General features: G+C 45.2%; 1 protein-coding gene across 6 annotated transcripts in view; it reads right to left on the bottom strand.

Annotated features, from left to right (window-relative positions):
• Positions 1–24309, bottom strand: part of APBA2 (amyloid beta precursor protein binding family A member 2) — a 1066227-nt gene that overhangs the window by 203006 nt on the left and 838912 nt on the right. For all 6 annotated transcript variants that reach the window (XM_069624922.1, XM_069624924.1, XM_069624925.1 and 3 more), the window contains one exon: positions 24075–24260. In XM_069624922.1, the coding sequence (XP_069481023.1) occupies positions 24075–24260 (186 nt within the window). The remainder of the gene's footprint in view (positions 1–24074; positions 24261–24309) is intronic.

The raw sequence follows: 24309 nt of genomic DNA, 5'->3' as shown, positions 1-24309 counted from the left end.
TAATGCCCTGGCAAGAAAGACGGCATTAACCATTCTCGAGAGCGTCCACATCAGGGGTGGAAGTGGAAAAAGGAAACTAGTGGTACTCTGGCTGCATCCAAAAAGGAGGGGGTGGGATGGTCGGGCAGATGGCCGGGTGGGCGGGGGCGAGGGGGGTGTGCTGTCTAGTGCAGGGGCGGGAAGGAGAGCAAGGGGAGCAGACCAGGGTCACAAACTTTGGCTTAAATTGTAGGTAATGTCATATAGAGGTTACTTACAAAAAAACAATAATTGCATAATAAAGCCACACGACAGCATGTAAATCCTTAAAGCAACCCGTTAAGCCAAAAGAATATCCTTGTGGCTTTAATTTTCACATCCTGAATGGTAAGGGATAAGTCCCAGAATGCAAGATAATGCCAACCTGAAAAATCTAGGCAACTCAAATTGTGTAATAAACAACGATAGCACGTTGTTATTCGGGATGCTGACATTTCTTTAGTGACCTAAAGCAACTTTATTGTATTGCTTATCAAGTCAGTAGACATCATGGATATAACCAAATCTTTAAATGGTCGCTTTGTGTTGCTCCATCATGCATATGAAAGGCTCCGACTACCACTGATAAGAAATGTGTTTGCCACTTGAGCACCTCAACGGCCTGCAGAGCCACGGACGCATTGTGTGTGTCTGCCTTGCCGAGACCTGAGAAACTGGCAGTGCTTGAATGTCCAGCCTGAGCCTATAACTGGCTCTGGGGAACGGAAAAAGGTCAAGAATGCGTTTCTTGAGACTTTGAACTAAAAGTGCGCTCTGTAAAAATTAAAACAACTAGTGGTACGGCGTACCAATGATTTATAATACACTTCCATCTCTGATTCACAAAGGTTATGCAGTACCTAGAAACACTGTTAACTCAAATCCAACAGGGGTCACATAACAGAAACCTAAGCACGATTTGCATGTGATATTTCCCCATCTGTAATGGCTAGCTAGGCTGAAAAATGATGGTCTGGAGGTCTTCAGAACAACGCCTGTAGTTATGTTTAATTCAGGACCTTCCAGTGGTCACCCCGGGGCCCAGAGATCCAAGCTACACCTCACTGATGGTGCCCAATGAGCACAAACATGTCTGGGGTTGCTTGTGGTCTCGTGCAGAAGGGATTTCACCAAGCAGTTCTGGAGGGACTGCTTATTTTGGTGTGGAACCAAGCCTGGTTTTAATGTGGTCTTCCCGCTTCTGTTATGGCACAGTAGGCTAACATCTGATGGTCTGCTGCATAACCCAGACCAATGCCAGTGGTTATGGTTGATTCAGAAAATGTCTGCCATCAAGCTTCTGTTCTGTATTTGTACGAGGGAAAAAAAACAGGTGCAAAAATGTCATGAAACTAAATGTATTTGCACTCAGACTAGGTTTGCTTCTGTGCAAATGCTCTGCAAATTTGCACCTGCAACAGCACACATTTTCTACAATCTAGACCGAGCTGGATTGCTGCTTTTGCATGTTTAGGAGGACCAGGCTAGATCATGTGAGCAAGCGTCTGTTGTCCTTCGGCACATGGCTCATCCATTGGGGTGGCCCGTGTGTGCAGCTTGCTCATAAAGTAAATCGATAGCACATACATGACATTGCGAGGTGGCAGACAACTTCTGATCTGGCATTTGGAGGGCAGTGGATCATTCTAGTGCACTTACCTGCCTGCAACAGCCACCTCTGCCACTCCCCCGTGGGCACCCTCAAGCACTTCACCCTGCCCCTCGCCCTTCTCTTTTCACTGCTCTTGCACGCTCCGAATGTCACAAGGCCTAGTAGGACCATTCTTTGACTATCGTTTGTTGTAATTTGTAATGTTTATTTGTTCCCTTGATCCCTTTCTTTTTGCCTTGTGGTGCTTTGAAACACTGTCTAGCCGTACAAGTGCGTTATAAATGCCCAATAAAATAAAAAAATAAAATAAAGTGACAAGAGAGATCACTTATGTATTGAGCCCGGTGAATTTTCCATTTACTCCCCTCCACAACCTCGTCAAAATGTTCCTCAAACACACTCCATTCTGCTCACTGCTTCCCATCAAATCTGATTTCATATCTATTGTACGTTCTTTGGTGACTAAAAAAGCATTGTTCCTCCTGTAAATAAAGAAATAAAATGAATAAATACATGTGGTTAAAGCACTACATTATTACCCCAGCCAGTAGATGTGTGAGCTTCGAGAAAGGCATAGATGCTGTGATTGGGGCAATCATGAACCAGATGCTGCACCTTAGAGCAAAGCTGGTGCAAAAAACTGACCAGTTGATTGGGGGCAATACTAACACCTGTAACCAACCAACGTACTCGGCGCTCTTCCACATGTATGCTTGTTTACCTTCCATCCTGTCTGCCACTACTGTATGCCTCACCAGCTCCTGTCTTATTGAACTAAGCCTCTCTCCTAGCATTGCCTGTGTCCACTTAATGCCTGTATGAGCTGCTCCACATTCCTTAACAGTTAGCATTTTTAATTGCTCGTGCTATTACGCACATCTCCTGTGACCCGTAGTACTTCTCCGCCTCTTGTGCCCACCCGACTCTAGCTGCCATTATAACTGAAACTGCCCTTCTTGCATCATATCAGCAATTTCGATTTCAGCCTATGCTTACCTGTTACTGCATAACTGAAACTGCCTCTTTGCAACTTGCCAGTAATTTCAATTTTAGCCTATGCTTACCTGTTACTGCATAACTGAACCTGCCTCTTTGCAACTTGCCAGTAATTTCGATTTTAGCCTATGCCTACCTGTTACTGCATAACTGAAACTGCCTCTTTGCAACTTGCCAGCAATTTCGATTTTAGCCTATGCTTACCTGTTACTGCATAACTGAAACTGCCTCTTTGCAACTTGCCAGTAATTTCGATTTTAGCCTATGCTTACCTATTACTGCATAACTGAAACTACGGACATAACATATTTGAGTCACTGATTGCCTGCACATGTACTTACCTAGTCGGCCATATCTGAGTAATTGCCTTTGAGTCATTAATGGCCTGCACATGTACTTACCTAGTCGGCCATATTTGAATAATTGCCTTTGAGTCATTGATTGCCTGCACATGTACTTACCTAGTCAGCCATATTTGAATAATTGCCTTTGAGTCACTGATTGCCTGCACATGTACTTACCTAGTCGGCCCTATTTGAGTAATTGCCTTTGAATCATTGATTGCCTGCACATGTACTTACCTAGTCGGCCATATTTGAATAATTGCCTTTGAGTCATTGATTGCCTGCACTTGTACTTACCTAGTCGGCCATATTTGAATAATTGCCTTTGAGTCATTGATTGCCTGCACATGTACTTACCTAGTCGGCCATATTTGAGTAACTGCCTCTAAGTCATTGATTGCCTGCACACGTACCGGTTACTAATGTGGTATTCTAGATAGGCCACCACTATACAACTATGTATCTACCAGCCATTTACACAACCCTACTGAGGACTATCCTACACTTACTCATCATGCCAGATGTTAACGTACCTAACTCCTTGCCACCTTTGACATCCGTAGTACACTTGAACGATAACTCTCCTGACCAATATTTACGTCCTAGCTATGAGCCCCTTGAGACAGCCACCGCGATATCTCACCCATGTGATACACCTAGCAGAAACCTTAGACTCCGTGCAAGACTATCTAAACTGCATGAACCCCTCCGCAGATCTCTGCCCTCTACCAACATTAAAACAAACCTCAAGCAGGTCTGTAAACCTCGCCATACTGGACGACCTTCACAACCTAATTCCTATATTTGCCTAACTCAGAACAATAAGTCAAAAACACCCAATATGTCCACTATTCTACCCCCTCAAGCCACAGAGGTCACTAAGACCCCAACTATTGTTGGAGCACTCATTAACGTGAGATCGCTTGTCGCCTATGCCCTAGACATTGCCGACATAATTACAGAAGGCAACCTTGACTTTCTCGCTATCACAGAGACCTGGCTACACAATGCAGCAGGACCTTCGCTCATGCTAGCCATCCCTGATGGCTACACGATAGTTAGACATGACCGAGAAGGTGCTAGAGGTGGCGGCATCGCTATAATCTCTAAAACAAGCCTTTCACTCAGATTAGTACCACCCAATCGATTCAATCTTGTGAGACCCTATCTGCCAAACTTCAACTAAATAATAATCAAACACTTATCATTCACCTTCTCTATAGACCCCCTGGCCCTCTAGGCACCTTTGAAGAGGATCTCCATATCTTACTCACAAATAACCTCAAACCTTGTTCTCAATCAATACTTCTTGGGGACTTTAATTTAGGTCTCCATGACACCACAGATACCAATGCTACATTGGTAGCCAACACTATTCACGCACTTGGCCTAACTCAAAGAGTTGACAAGCCTATGCACCTGAAGGGAAGAACATTAGACTGGATAGCTGACTGCAACTGTACAGCCACTATCTCATCTATAATGCCCTTACCCTGGACAGACCATTCCCTGGTGTCCTTTAACCTAGCTACTGCCAGACCTAACCCTAGGGCCCTCCCACTATCGCCACCTTGCTTAACCAGAAATAAAAAATATATCACTGCAGAGAAAGTGATCCGAGCTATATTACCGACCCTTAACGCTCTATCAGCTAATCTAAACCCTAGCATCCTAGTGCAAGAATTTAATACTATCATGCTCACTACCCTATATAAAGTGGCTCCTCTCAAACTCAGACCAAGCAAACCGAAAGCTCATCCAAACAAATGGTTTACTCCACAGCTAAGAGATTTACGCATCTTGAAAAGAAAGAGCGAAACCACCTGGAGGCTCTGCCCATCAGTCGATAACAAAGCTAAACTATCCACTCTCTCCTCACTTTACAAAAAAGAAGTTTGCCAGGCAAAACGTAACTCATATGATGACCGCATAGCTAAATCTAATTCCAGCATGAGAGAGCTTTTTTCCATTCTAAAGGAACTCGAGTCTCCCATCGCCATTCAGGATACCTGTACCAAGGACAAACCTTGGTGCACGGATATCCAGCAAGCTTTAGCAAATAAAATTATCACACTCCAAAATAAAATCCAGCAAAAAAAAGAAGTACTCAAAATTCAGGATTTGCCTAAAATGCGTCACACCAATAACCCACTGGCTCACAGCAATACCTTCCACTTCTCCAAAATGACCACCTTGGAAGTAGAAAAAGTTATCCTGTCGCTTAAACCATCAAATTGTAAAGGTGACATTTGCCCGGCACAGTTAATAAAAGACGCTGCCAGAGAATTATCTCCCTTTATCACTAAATTGATTAACGCCTCCTTCGCCTCAGGCACCATCCCTGCCAACCTTAAACAGTCCTTGGTACTCCCCCCTTCTTAAAAAACAGACATTAGAACCCCTCATCCCTACTAATTACCGCCTATTACTACGGTACCGTTTCGTCTTAAGATTCTGGACAAAACCGCATACAACCAAATTCAAAAGCACCTAGAATTACATAACCTATTAGGAGAAAGACAATCGGGCTTCCATCCACTACACGGAACAGAAACTGCCCTTATTGACTTGAAATCTCAAATTGATGAGCTGAGAGACAAAGGGAGAACAGTACTCCTACTACTCCTGGACCTCTCAGCTGCCTTTGATTTGGTGGATCACAAAGTCCTCTGCAGTCACCTGGACTCCGCCGCCCATTTCTCCTCCGAAGCCATTGGATGGATCAAGTCATTCTTGAGCGATAGAACGATGAGAGTCTTCTCCCCCTCAGCAGCGGCAGATCCCACCCCTATCTCATGTGGTGTTCCCCAGGGCTCTTGTGTATCCCCAACTCTATACAATATCTTCACCAAGCCCCTTTTTGATGATCTGGACCATCTTGGTATTACCTACACTAATTATGCAGATGATACACAGATCCTCCTCCCGCTTTCTGGGGATCCTGCTAAAGACAGGGAATTGGTGAACAAGGTATACCTTATCATCCAGGCATGGATGGCCACTCACAGCCTTTGTCTAAACGATGATAAGACAGAGTTGATTATCCTGGGTACCCAAGCCAATATCAAAAAACTAGGACAGGAATTCTCCTCATTCAACATAGATGGGAACATCATCCAAGTATCCAAGGATGTAAAAACCCTGGGATTCTATCTTGATTCTATCCTATCACTTGATAAACAGCTAAAATCCCTTGCCTCCTCCACGACCTACACGTGCAAACTGATAAGAGCCGGTAAACCATTCCTCTCCAATAAGAATTGCCTAATCCTGGCCAGATTCTTAATTCTCTCCAGAGTTGATTATTGTAATGCTCTATACTCTGGAGCTAATAAAAAAATAACCCAAAGACTACAAGCATTACAAAATAATGCCCTGAGAGCAGCACTAGGCATTAATAAAAGATCCCATATCTCTTCCGCCAGACGCCATCACAACTGGCTGACCACGGAGAACAATATAAAACTCAAGATGCTATCCCTGACCCACAAAGCCCTTAATAACTCTGCCCCTAGTTACCTGACTGACAAATTCCACAGGAGAACATCTCTTAGACCAACCAGAGTTGTCAATTCGAATTGCTTGACAATACCGAACTTTAGATTCACTTCTATTGGAGGAAATAGCTTCCCGGTAAAGGCTGCTAAAACTTGGAACTCACTACCACAAGACCTTAGAGCGGACCTGCCCTACCTTTGTTTCAGGAAAAAAGTCATTCCTTACCTCGACTGACCTCAGTTGACCGGTGTTACCTACCTCCTACTGGTATTAATCACAAGACCTTCACTCTATACAGCTGTAATTCTGATTGACCCTCTTGAACCTGTATATTTTGTAATTATTTGTATGACCTTATTGTATTTTCTAATGTACCTTTTGCTATGATGTAACCTGTAAGTTTCGCATTTTCTTGCTACTGTGCCCTGCTACCCCTAGGTCTGGCGCACAAAAAGTGAATAAAACAAACAAACAAACAAACAAACAAACAAACAATACAAATGTGTAGAGAGTAAGGACATGAACGAGGCGCAAGATACACAGACGTTTGTGGGGAATGAGTTTGCACAAGTTTCTATATACAGAGAAGATCGGTGCTGGGTTCTCAGGAAGGTGCAGAGGTTAGGTGGTAAGTGAGGGTTTACCCTCACAGCTCGTGAGGTGATGTGTTAGCGAGGATTTCAAAGAGTGGACAGAAGTGGAGCATTTGATGTGGGGCTAGGGGTTTCCAGTGGTGCACGGTGATGAGGGAGAATGAGCAAAATGAGAAGATATGCAGGGTGGCAGGGAACATGTGAGATTATGGAGGGACACTGGAGCAGAGATTGCGTGGAGGTGAGCAGCGGGGGATGGTATCAACCAGGAAAGGGCGAGCAAGCCCATGCAGTGATTTCAAGAAGAGAAGGAGGAATGTTAATAGTGACTGGGAGTGTGTCTGCGTAGAGGCAGTAAATGTAAGTGAGAGAAGAGCAGGGAAAAGTGTAGAAGGCACAGGTTGCAAATTGGAGCACTTGATCAAGTGCAGAGAAGTGACAGAGGGGAGCCTCAGGAGGGGGGCGGCACAATAGTCAAGGCAACTCAGAACAAGAGTTAGAGTGCTGAGTTTGAGGGAGGGAGGATTTTTCTCACCAAGAGAATCACTTTGGAGAAAGCCAGGGAAGCGTGCCAAAGGGCCATATATTCAAAGTGACAGCCGCTCAGTGAAAGACAGTATTGGTAATAGATACAAATGGATTCCATTCATTGTGGAGATAGTTAAATGAAGAAGTATAATAACATGCACTTAAGAGGAAATAGATCCATTTGAAATCTGTAAAACCTTCGAAGGAGGTCACCTGTAAAACGGGATATGTGTAAGGAGGGGAATGGCTCATTAGAAGGACAATAAGGAATCCAGTAATTCTCTTCAAATGAAGAGTTTCACATATTCACAGAAACAGTTATGTCGAAAATTGATTTCCTAACTCCAAGTCTGACAATGTTACAACAGTCTGTGTAGAGGAAGTGAAAATAAGCTTCTGAGCTCCCTTGGTGTATAAAGGGGGAACATGGCATTTGGGGAATAAGTGACAAGTACCTCACAAGCTCTCTTAGTGTTTAATAAAGGAACAAGTTATGTTGAGAGGAAGTGAAAAGGGGCTCAAGAGCTCTCTTATTGTATAAAAGAGGAACATGGTTTGTGTGGGGAAAGTCAAACATAACTGATGAGCTAACCTAATGTATAAAAGAGGAACATGATATGTGAAGAGCAAGTTGATTGTAGCTCATGAGTTCCTGTAGCGTATAAAAGAGGAACATGATTTTTTTTTTTAGTATTGTGCGTATTTATTTGTTATTTATATAGTGCTTTACACCAAGGAGCTGTACAAAACCAATTTACAGTACAATTAAAATCAAAAGAATAATACACTAGAAAAAAACCTTCAATGAGACTAAAATACATTTAAGATTAAAGTAAGAAAGTTTTCAGAGCAGCCCGGAAAGTTTAATAGAAGTGAATAGATCACAGAGAGAGAGGGAGAGCATTCCAGTAGAGAGGAGCCAACAAAGGAAAAGAACAGAAGCAATAAGAATCACATGGAGGGCAAGGCATAATTAAAAGAAAGTGGGTGGACTGAAGAGTACGAGAAGGAACATAAAAGGAAACAAGAGAAGTAAGCTAATTGGGACAAAGTCCATAGAGGGATTTTAATACTATACGGAGAAAGTTGAATTTAAGTTGAGAGTGGAAAGCTAGCCAATAATGAGAAGCCAACGAGCCGAAATGGAGTCACAAATAGACAAGGAATACAGAAGATGAATAGAGGAATTAAAAACAGACTTAAAAGGAGCTAGATGAGAGACAGGGAGACCAAAGAGGAGTAAAGAACAGTAGAATAGTCAATGAGAAGATTAAAGACAAGATTAGAAGCTTAGTGGCATTGAAAGTTAGAAGAGGTCTAACTTTCCAAATGTTGAGACAATGGAAAGAGCAAGAACAGAATGTAATCGAAATGTGATGAGCAAAAGAAGGATAAGTGTAAATATGGAGGCCAAGATTGCGGGCAGTAAGAGAAAAAGACTGACAGGAAGATGAAAATAGGCCAGAGGGAGGAGAAACAGGCAGAGGAATAGTATTTGGAAGAAAAAAAGAGAACTTCAGTCATTGAAGGATTGAAGACAAGAAAGTGGTCCGACATCCAGGCTATGATGGCAGAGAGAAAGGCAGAGATATTCATGTGTATAGCAGGTGTAAAAGAAGAAAAGGATAGAAATAGCTGGGTGTCATCAGCATAAAAATGATGAGACAACCCAAAAGAAGAGATAATATTAGCCAAAGGAGAGGTATAAAGAGAGATGGAAAATGGGCCAAGAACAGACTCTTGTGGAACACTGTGTGAAAGAGGAAGGGGATCAGAGCAAATACCAGCCCAAGATACTGAGTAAGTGCGATTAAAGAGATAAGATTGAAACCAAAAGAGGAAAGAGAGCGAAGAAGCAGTGTATGATCTACTGTGTCAAAAGCAAGGGATAAGTCCAAGATTATAAGAATAGAAGAGTGTTTAGCATAGCAGGCAGAAAGAAGAGAGTCACAGACGGAAAGAAGAGCAGTTTCAGTGGAGTGAAGAGGTCAGAAACCAGACTCGAAATGAGGTGAAATAGAATTAAGAGTGCCAAAAGAAGAAACCTGGGAATAACATCTGGTTCGATGAAGAAACCACAACCACAGAAACATTTCTAGCCAGCCATTTTGCAATTATGAAATTACATCAACTAGTCAAAGGAGCAACCCACACGGCAGGACATACACTAGACGCAATCTTCGTCAACAAAAAACTCATTACCACAGCGCCACCAATTCAAATCCTCTGGACCAACCACCTCATCATTCCCTTCGTAATCACATTGGCTACACCAATAATCAAGCAACAGGACAAGCCACCGATCATCATGCAAAGAAACTGGAGAACCATCAAAAACTGCAACTTAACTGAACTACTGGAAATCATCAAACCACAAGCAACAACTATGGACGAAGCTGGACAAAAAACATAGAACTACTTCACAACTGTATCATGACAACAATTAACGAGATCGCCAAAGTAAAACCTTTACCCCATCATGCAAAAGAGCAACAGCAAAATGGTTTACCCCACTACTCAGTGCTGTGAAATGAAAAACCGAAAACTTGAACTACAATGAAGGATCAAAAACGACTGCGAAAGGAAATTCAAATTCCAACAACATACCCACTCATAGAAAAAGGAAATATAAAAAGCAAAAAGGTTCCCCTGCCCCCAGACATATAGAAATCAATCCTCTCACAGGGAACTCCCATGGACTGATACAGAAATGTCTTCAACCAATCAATCTCAACAGGGAAAGTGCCACAATCCTTCAAATCAGCATACATCAAGCCACTTCTCAATGATACAGCAGGAAACGTGGAGGACCTCTCCAATTACAGACCTATGTCCATCATCCTGTACCCAGTTAAACAGCTGGAAGCATACATATATAGAACAACCCAAAAATTCATAGAAGAGCACCGCCTATTGGACCAGGCACAAGTAGGCTTTAAGCCAATGAGAGGAATGGAAACAGCACTTCTCTCAATCTGGGATGATCTAAAGGCGAACACAGACTCAGACAATAGTACCGCTTTGATACTTCTAGACCTCTCTGCGGCATTCGACACAGTTAACCACAATATCCTCATCATGAGATTGGAGGAAATTGGAACCACTGACCGCGCCTTACTATGGATCAAATCCTTCCTAACAAACAGAACAGAAACCATATGGATCAAACCTTTCAAATCCGACCCAAGAGAATCCTCATGCGGAGTCCCACAAGGATCATCCTTCTCCCCGCTATTATTCAGCATCTACCTGTCTCAACTAATCAAGATCATTAAAAGACATGGCCTCACCTGTTACAGCGATGCTGATGGCCCACAAATAGTCTACAAAATACAAGATACACAAGAAGAAAACACAACATTAGAGGGCTGCCTTCATGAAATCTACACCTAGATGAACGTAAACTACCTCAAAATCAACCAAGGCAAAACAGAAATAATGATCATCACAAAAACAAAGGAGACAACCCCTGCATCCCCAGGCCAACAGAACTTGGTACAACCCCTAGCCCCATCGTCGATTGTAAAAAACCTGGGAGTCCTGATGGACAACAGACTTACTCTAGAGCCACAAGTAAATGCTGTAATCAAGAAATGCTTCTTTCTCCTGCGAGCAGTAAGAAGGATCCTACCATTCCTGTCATTCGCCAACAAAACACTCACTGCCATCGACTGTCGTCATGTCAAGAGTAGACTATGCCAATAGCCTATATCTGGGCATGCCAGAACAACTTTGAAAAAAACTTGAATGCATACAAAATGCGGTGTCCAGACTGCTCCTCAAACTACCTCAAAGAGAACACATCACACCAGCGCTGAAAAGGCTACACTGGCTACCAATAAACCAGAGAATCGAGTTCAAATCAATGTGCATAACGCACAGAGCAATTCACGGCCAAGGCACAGAGTACCGAAGAGATAAAATAAACGCACACCGCACAACAACGCCACTCAGATCCAGCAGCAACATCCATTTGAAACCCAAACCATGCAACAAAAGAAAATTAGGAGGATCCTCTTTCTCTCACCTCGCCCAAAAACCTGGAACAAGCTACCCAAGAACATACGTAACACAAGAGATCACCTCCTATTCAGAAAACTCCTCAAATCTTGGCTCTTCACCCCATAACTAGAAATAGTGCCTATGGGGCACATATACAGCTGAAACAATGCTGAGAGATGAAACCAATCTTCCCTATCCCCCTAAGCTACCGCCCTATCAACTGAAGTAAGGGAAGAACAATCTACGGCTTATCAACCTAATAATTGAAAGATAGATAAGCTAGAATCATACCAAAGAACGATCATGCAGAGATTGGGATGGAAGGGTAAGGGCGATATGTCAATAACACCTTGGCCTACAAAGTAAACACAGGCAGCAATGGATCACCGACAGGAAATAGGAAGGGAGCGGGTTATTGTAAAAATACAGCAGCAATACCAGAGGGGGGGACAATACACGCCTCAACCTGGTACACAAAGGTCGGAAATAACACAGCTGGGAACTTGCCACACCATCACTCCTAACACTTAGATAGACAGGAAAGAAAAAGAGAAAGAATATGCCTACTCAATAGGACAACCGGATACATAGAACAAGAATTATAAGGACTAAGAGACATATAACCCACTAACCCAAAATCTCAAACTTCTGCATACTTAACTCACACAAAAATCCACACAACCACCCTCTCACATGGCAAACCGCACACACTTCATCACACCGCAACAACAAACAAACACTACATAACTCGCACCAAAGGCACACAAGGGGCCTCATTACAACAATTGCTGAATGCGTTTAACGGCACTGGTAATGGTGCCGGTGCCGTTAAATGCATTCTGCACTATTACGAGGTTCCCTCGCGGGACCCGATGTGGGCGTCTGGTTTTACCAGACGTCCAGAGTGGGTCCCACGAGGAGACCAGGGAGCTAACAACGGGCCGGTCCTAATCCGCCCGTTGTTAGCTCCCGCACCCATTCCCATTGAGCCCTATGGGGGCTGAAAAGGGAATGGGGAAGGTCTGGGCACGGGTTCCCTGAAGGAGGAATTACCGGGTCCTCCAAACTCAGAATGGCCCGGTATTTCCCCATTCATGGAACCCGGACCCGGACACGATTTTGGAGGCAGCCATGCCCTTATTAAGGGCATGGCTTCCTCCAAAGTCATAATAAGGCCCAGGGACACACATCGATCCGATATTCTCACCCAAGCTCAGTGCACAGTGAAAACTGAACTGAAGCTGTCAACAGGACATAACTTTTCTCACTTTCCTACTCCCTCTTCACCCAATTAAACCCCCCACCCACCTTCTTGTTTGCAGATCCGCCTGAGCGCCTAGGGACCAATTCTGTTGGTGACGATGCGCGGTACAAATACCTTTATAAACTAGACATTCCAACAATTTAGAAAGGTAAGGCTTTATGCACTAGATCTATCGTGCTCTTGTGCACCTCCCTCTCCCTGCTCTTGGACCTGATGGTGTTCTAGCACAGACTTCCCTCATGATTCATATGTTTTATGCACTTTAGATTGGCTGCACCTGTCCACCTCCCTCCCACCCCTGCACTTTGACCTGCCAGTCTTCTAGCACAGACTTTGATCCTGGTTCTTCTACTCTTTGCACTTGATCTTTGTTACACTTGTCTGCCTCCCTGCCCATTGCACTTCTTGGCCTGAATGCTTGCAAGGCCTGTTAAAGATGAATTCTCTGTTTCCCATTCCCTTACCTTGGAGGTGCCACAAAAGCGATTGTGACCGTTGTTGGCGCCATACAAATCAGCAATAAATATATAGATAAATAAACAAATAAATAAACATGTGTCCATGTGAAATACACAGCACATGGGAAACACACTGAAGTCCAAATAGCCATGCAGCACATGCTACTCGGAGCTATTTCACAGCTTTAATTGTCATCATTGCTGCATTAATAAGCACATTCGGATCTGGAGAAGAGGTTGGTTGTGCTTGTTAATGTTAAATCAGCTTTCCAAAGGTAACTATATTAGTATAGGTGCAGGGAAACATGTAAAAAACTAGACCTGTTAGTGTCACAAGTCTAAATTATCCAGGAACTTATTACGTTTATTTATGCATATAGCGCAACTCGTCAAACAGCCTCTGTTCACATGGTGGTAGGACTATATAATCATTTGTTAAAGTTTATAAATAAGTAGTAACCACGTACTTTTGTATAATACAAGAGTATAAGTTCTATTTGGTAAATACTGCATGACTAAAATAAACAAGGATGACCTGTTTGTAAACTTCTAACCCTATTGCATAGTTGTCTGGGTGTGTTTAAAATATGGCAAAAGGGCATGACGAGTAACTTTGGCTCGGGGCTCATTCACAAATAAGTTACCTGTAGTAATTGTGACTTACTCCTGACTTACCCTTCTAGAGAGACTATTACATTAACAAAGAATGTACTGGATGGAACTGTGACACACTCCTGACTTATCGCTCTAGAGAGACTATTCAAGTGGCAAAGAAGTTACTGGTCAAAACTGTGACATACTCCTGACTTATCGCTCTAGAGAGACTATTCAAGTGGCAAAGAAGTTACTGGTCAAAACTGTGACATACTCCTGACTTATCGCTCTAGAGAGACTATGGTGCAAACGGTGACTTACTCCTGACGTATCGCTCTAGAGAGACTATTTAATTGGCAAAGAACGTAGTGGTCGAAACTGTGATGTACTCCTAACTTATCGCTCTATAGAAACTATTCAATTGGCTAAGAATGTACTGGTCGAAACTGTGACTTACTCCTGACTTATCCCTATAGAGAGACTATTGAATAGGCAAAGAATTTACTGGTCAAAACTGTGACTTACTCCTGACGTATCGCTCTAGAGAGAATATTCAATTGGCAATGAAATTATAAGTAGTAAAGTAACTCAACTTACTTCTGATTTGAGAGTTATTCTTCTTGGTGGTGCAATTCTAGTATTTACTAAATTCTACATCATATTAGTTTTAACAACTTTTAGAAGATTGTACACTACCAGAAGTGATTTCAAAGCATGCAAGTCACGTGAAAAGATCCTTTACAAAGGTCAGAAAATTGAAAAGCATCCTCCAGCAAACTGAAGGCCTGACAGATGGACTATTGATTCAAGGATAGCTGAACTAATGTGGAATGGAAGGGTCAAGAATTTCAAAGAGATGCAGCAGAAACCTAGGAGTATTGATAAGAACACCAGGAGATCGTAAGACAACAATGGGATGGTAAGTCTTAGCGATGCTGACCAGGTATGATGGGTTCTATGTAATACGGGCAATACCCTAAACTAGGAAAGCTAAAGACAGCTGTGCTCATATTTGTGCCACAGTTCAAACAACTTAGAAGCGTGATTTTACAGAATCTTGCTTCAGTTGAATACCAGGGCATATAGAATTACGGCACAAGAGCTTGAACCTACAAGATGTTCTGTTCCATGCAATTTGCAAAATATCATTTTTTTCTGGGGTTTACATTGTAGCATGGAATCAAATAGGATTTCAAAATTCCAAACTGATTTTACCAGGTTGGGAGAGTTCCTATGGGCAAAGTTATAGACTGAAAGACAGTGGGGCAATTCTGGTGAAGAGTGAGCATTGCTCCAGATCCGTGACCCTATAATCCTGCATCTTTATACATCGGACAATGCGCATCCTAGTGCACTTTGTTTTCTTATTCGTAGTTTGTGTGTAGTGTGGTAAGATGTTCCTGGGTGAACACGGCAAAATGATTGACTTCACTCAAAAGCTATTTCCAAAATGTGAATGGATTCGGGGCACACAGGTGTAGCTGCCTTCAAGGGAGGGATATATTTCTCCAAATGTTCATTTTGCTTTACCCTCCCCTTTAAGCACAGAATGTATTTTTCCACACCATGTAGATGCCTTGTGACTATATTTGTCGCGAAGGTATGCTGTTTTCTATTTGAGTGGTGAGCCTTCATATCAGAAGTCAAAGATTCTAGCTTTTCATTTAGTAAGACCTGATGGTTTTTTACATTTTAAACTCTTATTTGTTTTTAAATATAGAATTCTACATGTCATTTGATATTTTCAGTGTGCTTTTCATCTGTAACGTTAATGTGAGCTGTATATGAAAATTTCAGCCAAATCTGTCGCACGAGTCAAATGTTATTAGCAAATCAAAATTTCGATTTCCTATGGAACTCACTACTCACCTTAACTATGGGGCGGCGACTGCTGCCCGGTGAGATATAACAGATTTGTGTTTTGTGTGAAATGATACCCTACATTTTAATACTCATTTAAACATTTGATATTGTAATCTACAAAAAGGCGATCATGAAAAATAATATCCCCCAAAAGGATAAAATGATTCTTATGTGCAAAACGGGCATAATGACTTCCACTTACGACTACAAAAGCTGCCCGTTCTCAAGGGGACGGTGCGGGTTTGAGCATAGCCTTTGAGAGAGGAACTGTTGGCATTGGAGAGGGATCCAGTAAAACCAGGAGAATTAGTTAGTGGATTACCTGAAAGCTACTCTGACTGTTACCACGGCTTCACAGACAGTACTAGATGCACTAATATTCGGACAGGTTCCAAATCAGTACTAGCCTTCAGCAGCGGTCTAGTTCTTTGCTCTGTTTGATGAAAAATATAATTTTCTTCAAATTGATGGTGAATGTCTCCTCGACTTGCACTCATCATAAAAGATTTTAATTGTTCCCTGATCAAATTAAATGGATTGACATGTGGACTTTCTGGTAAAATATGATTGTGTCCCCCTTCCAAATGCAAGAGAAGAACCGTAAAAGTGTCCTAGTAGATCGGCCACCAGGGGCCATGGATATGAACTAGAACATCTGTGTTGCGCTGGGCCCCACAGGGAGTGAAGTGTACCGAGCCCCCCCAAGAACCACCAGATGGTGAGTCCTGACAGCACCGATGGTGTAGTGAATCCCAACCCCAGACCCCTGCCCGGCACCACAGGACGAAATCTGGGATCCTGAGAACCACCACAAGCGAAGTTACGGCCGAGCAAAGGCAATCCGGAGCCCCATGCGGCCCCAGCCTGGCAGGAGAAACCCAGTTTTGTGGCGATTGGGCTGCAACCCTCTGGACGCGCAGGCGCGGCCCGGTGGCACCCTAACACTGGAGCGTAGCAGCGAACTACACCCCGTCCTGACCTCTCGACGGTGGCGGGGTATGCAGCCCTATCAGGGGAAGAAGCATTGGAGTGTTTTAGCTGGGCTGGTTTGAGCCTGAGAAGAGCAGGGGAGCAAAAGTACTCCTCCCCCTCACAGAGTGCATGTGGTGGCTGACCCTCCGCCCCCCCTCCAAAGGATGAGCATCTTGATCCATCTCCAATAAGGGGCTCAGTTCCCGGCAATGGATCCCGTTGGCAACTGGCGATATGATATGATATGGCATTTATAACGCGCCTATACACAAGTGTTTCAAGGCACAACAAGGCAAGGGAGGGGGAACAGAGGGAAGACAGACAACGATCCTCTAGGCCAGGTGTCATTCAGATCACGCAAGTGCATGGGAAGGGGAAGGAGGAGAAGTGCAAGGGGCAAAGGGGAGAGGACAGTGCAGTACACGGGATAAGACAATAAATAAACAATAAGTAAAAATACGACCAGTAGGTGGCAAGTGAAAGGGTAAGTGCAGACGTATGATGTCGAGTGCTGGAGTTGGGATTTTAGGGATACAGAAAACAGTCACCAAGTGCGGGGGTTACCAGGAAGACAGTGCAGGAGTGCGACTGACAGGGGAGGGGACCTGGGACCGAGATCAGAGGATGGCCAGGTAACCAGTGCAGTTTCAGTGTCAGCCAGAAAATCAGAAAGGGAGAGGAGGAGAAAAAGCAGACGCAAAGAGAAAGGTTTTGAGGTGCTTCCGGAACCGAAGATGATTCTTCTCAAGTTTCAGGGAGGCAGGGAGGCTGTTCCAGAGGGAGGCTCCAGCCAAAGAAATATATCTACCACCAACTCGTTGCTTGGAGAAGCGACTGACCATGAGGGAATTGGAGGCAGATGAGCAAAGAGCTTGAGAAGGAAGGTATTTAGGAAGAGAGAGTCGAAGGTATTGAGGCCCCAGGCCGCAGAAGGCCTTGTGGACGATGCAGAGGGTTTTGAACTTAATCCTTGCAGCCACTGGGAGCCAGTGCAGAGATTTCAGTCCTGGAGAGATATGATCCCTGGGCTTGAGGCCAAGGACAAGTCTCGCAGTCCTGTTCTGGATAAGTTGCAGAGGGCGGACAGTAGAAGCAGGCAGATTTAGAAAGAGGCTGTTGCAATAGTCCAGCCTGGAGAGAACCAGAGCTCTGGAGACAGTGAGCTTCTGGGGGAAGGAGAGGAAAGGAAGAATACCTCTGAGGAGGTGCAGCTGGTAGTGTGACGACTTAGAGACGTCAGAGATGTGAGGAGAGGAGGAGAGTGTAGAGTCGAAGATGACCCCGAGATTTTGAGCCTTGCAGGTGGGAGCAGGAAGGGGGCCAAGAGAGGCCAGCCAGAGAGCTACAGGAAAGGAGGGAACGGGTGCGCCGATGAGGAGAATCTCAGTCTTACTGACATTAAGACAAAGGTCATTTGCGGCACACCATTCCTGAATAGCAGACAGACAGTCAGAGATGAGGGAAGTAGAGGAGGAGGCCGAGGGTAGCCTGAAGATGAGCTGAGTGTCATCCGCGTAGTCCTGAAAGTTGAGGCAGAGAGCAGCTATGCGGTGGGCCAGGAGTGCTAGGTATTGGTTGAACAGCCAGGGAGAGAGGTTAGACCCCTGGAGGACACCACGGGTAGAGAAAAAGATAGCAGAGAGGAAGGACCCAAGTTGGACCTGGGAGGGTCGGTCGGAGAAGAAAGAAGACAGCCACGCCAGAGCCTGACCAGTGATACCCAGGTTATCACAGAGACTGTTGAGCAGGATTGCATGGTTAATGTATTAAATGCAGAAGAGAGATCAAGCAGGATGAGGACGCAGGGGGTGTTAGAGTCAAGGTTGGAGAGCAGGTCTTCACGGATGTTCAGGAGAGCAGTTTCCATACTTCTGGCAGCTCTGAAGCCAGACTGATGATCATGAACACAACCAACAGATTCTGTGTGGAGATTAAGCTGGGAGATGGCCAGTTTCTCCAGGAGCTTACCCAGGAAGGGAGTGATGGAGATGGGGCGATAGTTAGCCGGGCAGGAGGGGTCGGCACAGGGTTTCTTAAGAAGGCGGGTGCACAAGGGAGTGCTTCAGGGCGGATGGGAAGATGCCTGCTGCAGGGGAAAAGGAGTAAGAGCGCTCAGTGGTGTGAAGGTGAGGACTGAGCGCAGTGGGCAGCAGGCCTTGGAAGCCCTGAGAAATCTGTTTACTGGAGGTAGCTGGGACCCTCATGTGCTGTTGAGTCTGCTGGAGGAAGGGGAATCCTGAGAAGGGGGTCACGTCTGCTTCCAGGTGCCAGAGGAGGACCGCTTCACTGGTGGCCGAAGGGGAGATAGCTTCAATTCACTGCAGGAGCACAGTGTGCACCCCCGACAGGCAGTGCCAGTGCGGTGCTGCTGAGCTCATTGGGAGGAGAGGGGAGTGATCGTAGCACCCCCCCAAGTGCCCCAAGAGTACCCAGGGGGCATCCAGAGGGTAACAGCGAATGAAGGGCAAGTGTCACTAATCTGTATGGTGATGTTTTTGAGAACTCCATGTACTTGAGGCAGTAACCATGCTCGTCTGCCTGAGGTCCATACGTGCTGCGGGGCACAGAGGATCAAGGATTTCAAACACAAGGCTGGGACACAGCCACTCCCTCAAAGGGATTCAATGCACTCACTCCACTGGGAGCCCTGCTCGCAGAGTGACGGTGCCACGTGGATTCAATAGAGGCTCCTACAAAAGGATTGCAGGTACTGGGACATCTTCGATCTGCTTTGTCCTTACAACTTTGTTTTTCTGTCTCTAGTCATTTTGGGACCTACATGTAGTCCTAGATTGCCTCTCAAAAGAGAGAATTGGCCCACTCGGAGGAAGTGTGGTGCCCCGATGGGGGGGAACAGAGGATCTTGCTACCCCTATTTAATGGACTGGCAGTGTGCCCACATGAAATTCCAACTTGTCCCGTCGTCCAAGCGCAGCGGTAAGGTCGCTGCCCGCTTCAGCCGCAAGAGGATGGCAGAGGAGAAATCCATGAAACAGGATATGGCGGCAATGTTGGAGGAAATTAGGACATAGGCTGATGGTCTAGATAAGAATGTAGAGAATATGGACAACAGCGCCCTGGGGTTGGAAGCCAACTAGTCCTCAGTTGAGATCTTGGAAACGCAACTGGGCAGGCAGATCGCAGAGTTGGAAAGGAGGGAGGAGGAGGCTGCCTTAAAAATTGACAATTTTGAGAATCGTGAACACTGCAACTAACACTGTTTCTTTGGATTGCCTGATAGAGAAGGTGAGGCTCAGGGTGACATAATTCAAGGAATCAACGAGGTCGTAAAAAAATGTTCAATGATGACAACACCACAGAGCTGACCATTGATAGGGCCCATTGAGCGAGTGGGAGCACATGGGGCCCACGTTTGATCCTAGCAAAATTCCATTATTTCTCTATAAAAAAAATAGAATCCTGCAGAAAGCAAGAAAAGTGGGTCCGATGGAATGGGGACGGGCGCAATTTTCCATCTTCCAAGATCTCTCTTCATTTACATTGACTAGGATGCGCCTCTGCGATCCCCTGACCAAGTGGCTCACAACTTGGAGTTCGGTACAGATGGGGCTTTCCTTTCTCCCTTTGATTTGAATACAATGGCACCAAACATGAACTAATTACAGAGGATGACATTAGCAGAATATCCAGTGAATTGTTAAGGGACGTGGAAAGAAGGTCCCAGGACCGACCAACCAAAGGCATGGGCGGTGCTCCCCTGGGAAGCAAAGGCCCGAGAGACAGACGCCGTATTCGGGGCCTGCGCAAATGTTGGACAGCTGTTCCCAGAGGGCAAGTTCAAAGACTACGAGACAGTAGCAGATATGTTGGGACAGGAGGGGATTAGTGTATTTGATTACATCGGCCTAAAGGGTATTTTTCTTGACCCTGGACGGCTAGCCGAGTTCTCCCGCCCTTGACCCCCTTGAAACACATCTTAAGCCGTGCCTACTCCAGGAAGGAGATCGTATCTAAGTTATATAAGGTTATGGTGTCAGCTGACATGGCAGGCAAACAAAAATTCAAAACTATTCGACCCACCAGGGCGGCGCTGATATTACGGAGGACACCTGAGCACGAGTATTTAGGGTTATGTTTCATGGGAACCTTTTTACCTCAGCTATGGTCCACTATTTTAAGTTGCTGCGCAGATGGTATCTTGACCCCTTACAGTTGTCTGAAATGTACAGTGGAGTTTCCCCCTCTGCCCGAGAGCATGTGGTCGGGGGGCACGCTATTCCACATGTGGTGGGAATGCCCCAAAATAAAGGTGTACCGGACCAAGCTTCTCAGCTGGTTAAGGGAAATAGTGGGGGTGACAATCAACCTGGACCTGATTCAAGTGTTGTTGTCTGTCCCAACAGGGGATGGGGAGGAAATTTGGAATCGATATTCCCGAGAATGTGGGAGGGCATGTTGAAGGCGTTAGCCCAGAAGTCCACCACCTCCACAAAGGCAGATTGGTTGAACATGTTGTGGGACATGTTTATCAAGGTGAAACTCACGGCATTGGTTCACGACTCTGTTTCCAGCTTCCACCAGGACTGGGGTCTGTTTCTGTGGAAATAGGGTAGCAGTAAACCTGTGCTGTAGATCTGTGGAATTTAGTCCTGATTTCTGTTTTTTTGTTTACAAAATCTTCACGTAGGGGGAGGTTGGAGGAGGGGAACATGATGTATGTCGGTCCTTGAGGAGCTGCTTCGGTACTGGGAAAAGGTCTTTCTGGATGCTTGAGGTGTCAACCTCTCGGACTGTGCGATATATGCCCTACCTGCAAGATGTCAATGGAAAGCCATTACGCAGTGTTAGTGTTCAAAGTTTGAAGTTGGGGGAGGGAGGAGGGGGGGAGAAAATGCAAGTTACTCATTGTGTGGTTTATGAAGCCTGTATTTGCACTCTTTCTTAAAAATGAATAAAGATTAACGGTTTTATTTTAAAAAGTGTCCCAGTAAATGAATTGGTCTACTGTTTCCCATAGTATCTCTTTCTCCCTAGGCTCTAAATTGGTTCTGAAGTAACCAATATGTACTGAGCCCTCGCTTGGCTTTTTTTCACTATCACCATGCTTGCAACTCTCTACCAACATGGCCGCTGCTGCGTCCTGCTAGGCCGCCCAGACTTTCCAAATGGATTTGCACGCCTCCGTTCCATACGGATTGGCCGTGGCTTCCTATATCCTGATTATGCCGGGGAGCCAGCAGCCGAAACCAGCCCCCTTTAAGGGCCCCATTTAAGGAATGAGTTAGAAGCTCCTGACTGGGCCTGTCCGGGTGCGACCGGTGCACCGTAGGACCCATCGTTTCCCATACTGGAGCCCACTGTCCTTTCACCTTCGGCACTACCTAGGCATGATGACGCAAGGTGTCCGCATTGTGGCCTCGATTGCATGGTCACTTCTGCTCATTGTCACTCTACAAAGTCACCCACTACTTCTGAGACTAACTTTCTCTATCTGCACTTTGCAGCTCCTCCACCTTTCTGTGGATCACGTTGCATACATTACAATCCCCCTGCCCTATCTTCCTCCAGTCACACCAAGCTGGGCGAGGCTTTCTGACCGACACCTGCTCAATCTCTTCAGTTGCTGTCCCATTCATTGTTGCGCTCCCATCCCCACTCTTCTATGTGACCCCCTTCGGGCAGCGATTGCTAGTAACCCCAAATACCTTGTCTATCCAGCTTCTGAGATACAACATCAGACTTGCGCAGCCAGCGCACCATGCCGACGACCCCCTCTTTTGTCCGCCTCGAGAGGCATCTTCCAGCATTCCTGCCTGTCTGCAATTACTGACTTTGAACTCTTCTCAGACTTGGGCTGTCCAGCATTGTCAACGGCCGATAACTTCTGGTCTTAACTATGCACTCAGCCCCATGCTGCCTCCGCCTTATCACCTCACCCACTGTCTCACTCGACGTCTACATGCCTGATGTAGCCCCTTTTGCAACGAGGCAAGACGTTTCCAGTCTGCATTCCCGCATACCTACTTTGCAACATCTGATTGTTTGTCGTTCCAAAGCTGCACTGTACCTACTTGGACCTGCATACCTGATGTAGCCCCCTGCCCCTGAGACAAAGCTTTCCCATTGTGTAGCATTTTACCTACCTGTACCTGCATATTTTTTATGTAGGCCCCTGCACCATCAGGTGAGGCATTCCAATGTTACTCTTTACACGCGTGCAGCTGCATATTTCGATGTAGCCCCGTGCACGATCAGGTGAGACATTCAAATGTCGCTCTTTACTTACTTGTACCTACGTATTTTGATATAGCCCCCTGCACCATCAGGTGAGGCATTCCAATGTCACTCTTTACCTACTGTATCTGCATTTATGTTGTTGCCCCTGAGGCGAGTAGTTCCCAACTTGTGCACCCTCTCAAATGGTTTCTCAGCCTGGTGCTGTGTTTGCACTTAATGTACCCTTCACTTCCTTCCCTCCTTACCATTGCGCCTCCTCCCTTTCCTGCATCGCCCCCCCCTTTTCTTTTTTTGTTACAGCACTTGCATGATCTGAATGTCTCGAGGCCTAGTAGGATAGTTTTGGTTTGTTGTTCCCCATCCTTGTCTCACTACTGCCTTGTCTTGATGCACCTTGAAACACCTTATGATGTATAGATAAAAAAATAAAATGGGGCAGGATGGGGAGAAGGGTGGTGTTTACCTGCTGGCATCGTTTCCGTCTGGGGTTAATATATATTTTGGAACACTGGACATGCAAATTCAGGTTTGTATGTGCCAAACTCCTTCAAAAATAAATTACAAACAAAGATGGCTGCCACAGACATAAAAACGGAGTCCTTTGTCTTTGTCCATGGTTGCTATTTGAGACTTTCAGATCGGTGAGGGACTGGTAGGTCAGGTTAGTGGGAACTGGAGAGTAGGGTTGGAAAGCAGGTGGAGGTCGCTGGATTGCGGGGTGAGGGAAGTGTGTGCAGGGGCTGAAAGTTGGGCGAAAGCGAGTGCAGGAAGCCAGTGCCAGCTTAAAAACAGGGCACCCTGCAGGTTATGTGGCCATTTCCATTAAGGGAATTCAGGCAGTATAGTAATGTTTGCATTCCGGACCACCTTATTAACTGCTGCCTCTCCTGCAGGTGCTAGTAACAAGTACCTACTGTGAACAACGAATTGTCTCATTACCATTTCCTGATGTTCCGACCCAAAACCAATGAGATGGAAGAATACAGGTTGTCCACTTTTTCTACTACATATTCGAACATCTAAAAAATCAAGACATTAGTCCATCTGCAAGGTCAAAGACAGTGACTATTCCTTAATCTGAACTATTGCAATAAAACAAGGATGTTTAATGTTAAAAACAAAGGTTTTACTTACATCCTCCGATTCAAAGACATGGCAGATCATCTTATACTGTTTTTTCCCTTCCTGCGCTCCGGGTGTCGTCTCTATGCAGTCCTGGGACGCTGAGCGCGGCATGCGGCGCCGCGCCATGAGGACCACGATGTTGCCGATATCTGCAATGTATGAGATTGTGCGAAGCGCATGATCCATCATGGTCTCCTACGACAACAAACAGCAACGATCAACTTCACAGAATTGCAGGTGCGCA

Source organism: Ambystoma mexicanum, chromosome 11, assembly GCF_040938575.1.
Source record: "Ambystoma mexicanum isolate Mex_15411 chromosome 11, UKY_AmexF1_1, whole genome shotgun sequence".
In the NCBI taxonomy this organism is placed as follows: Eukaryota; Metazoa; Chordata; class Amphibia; order Caudata; family Ambystomatidae; genus Ambystoma; species Ambystoma mexicanum.
Note: the sequence above shows the minus strand (reverse complement) of the source record. Positions and strands in the feature narration are given on the sequence as shown.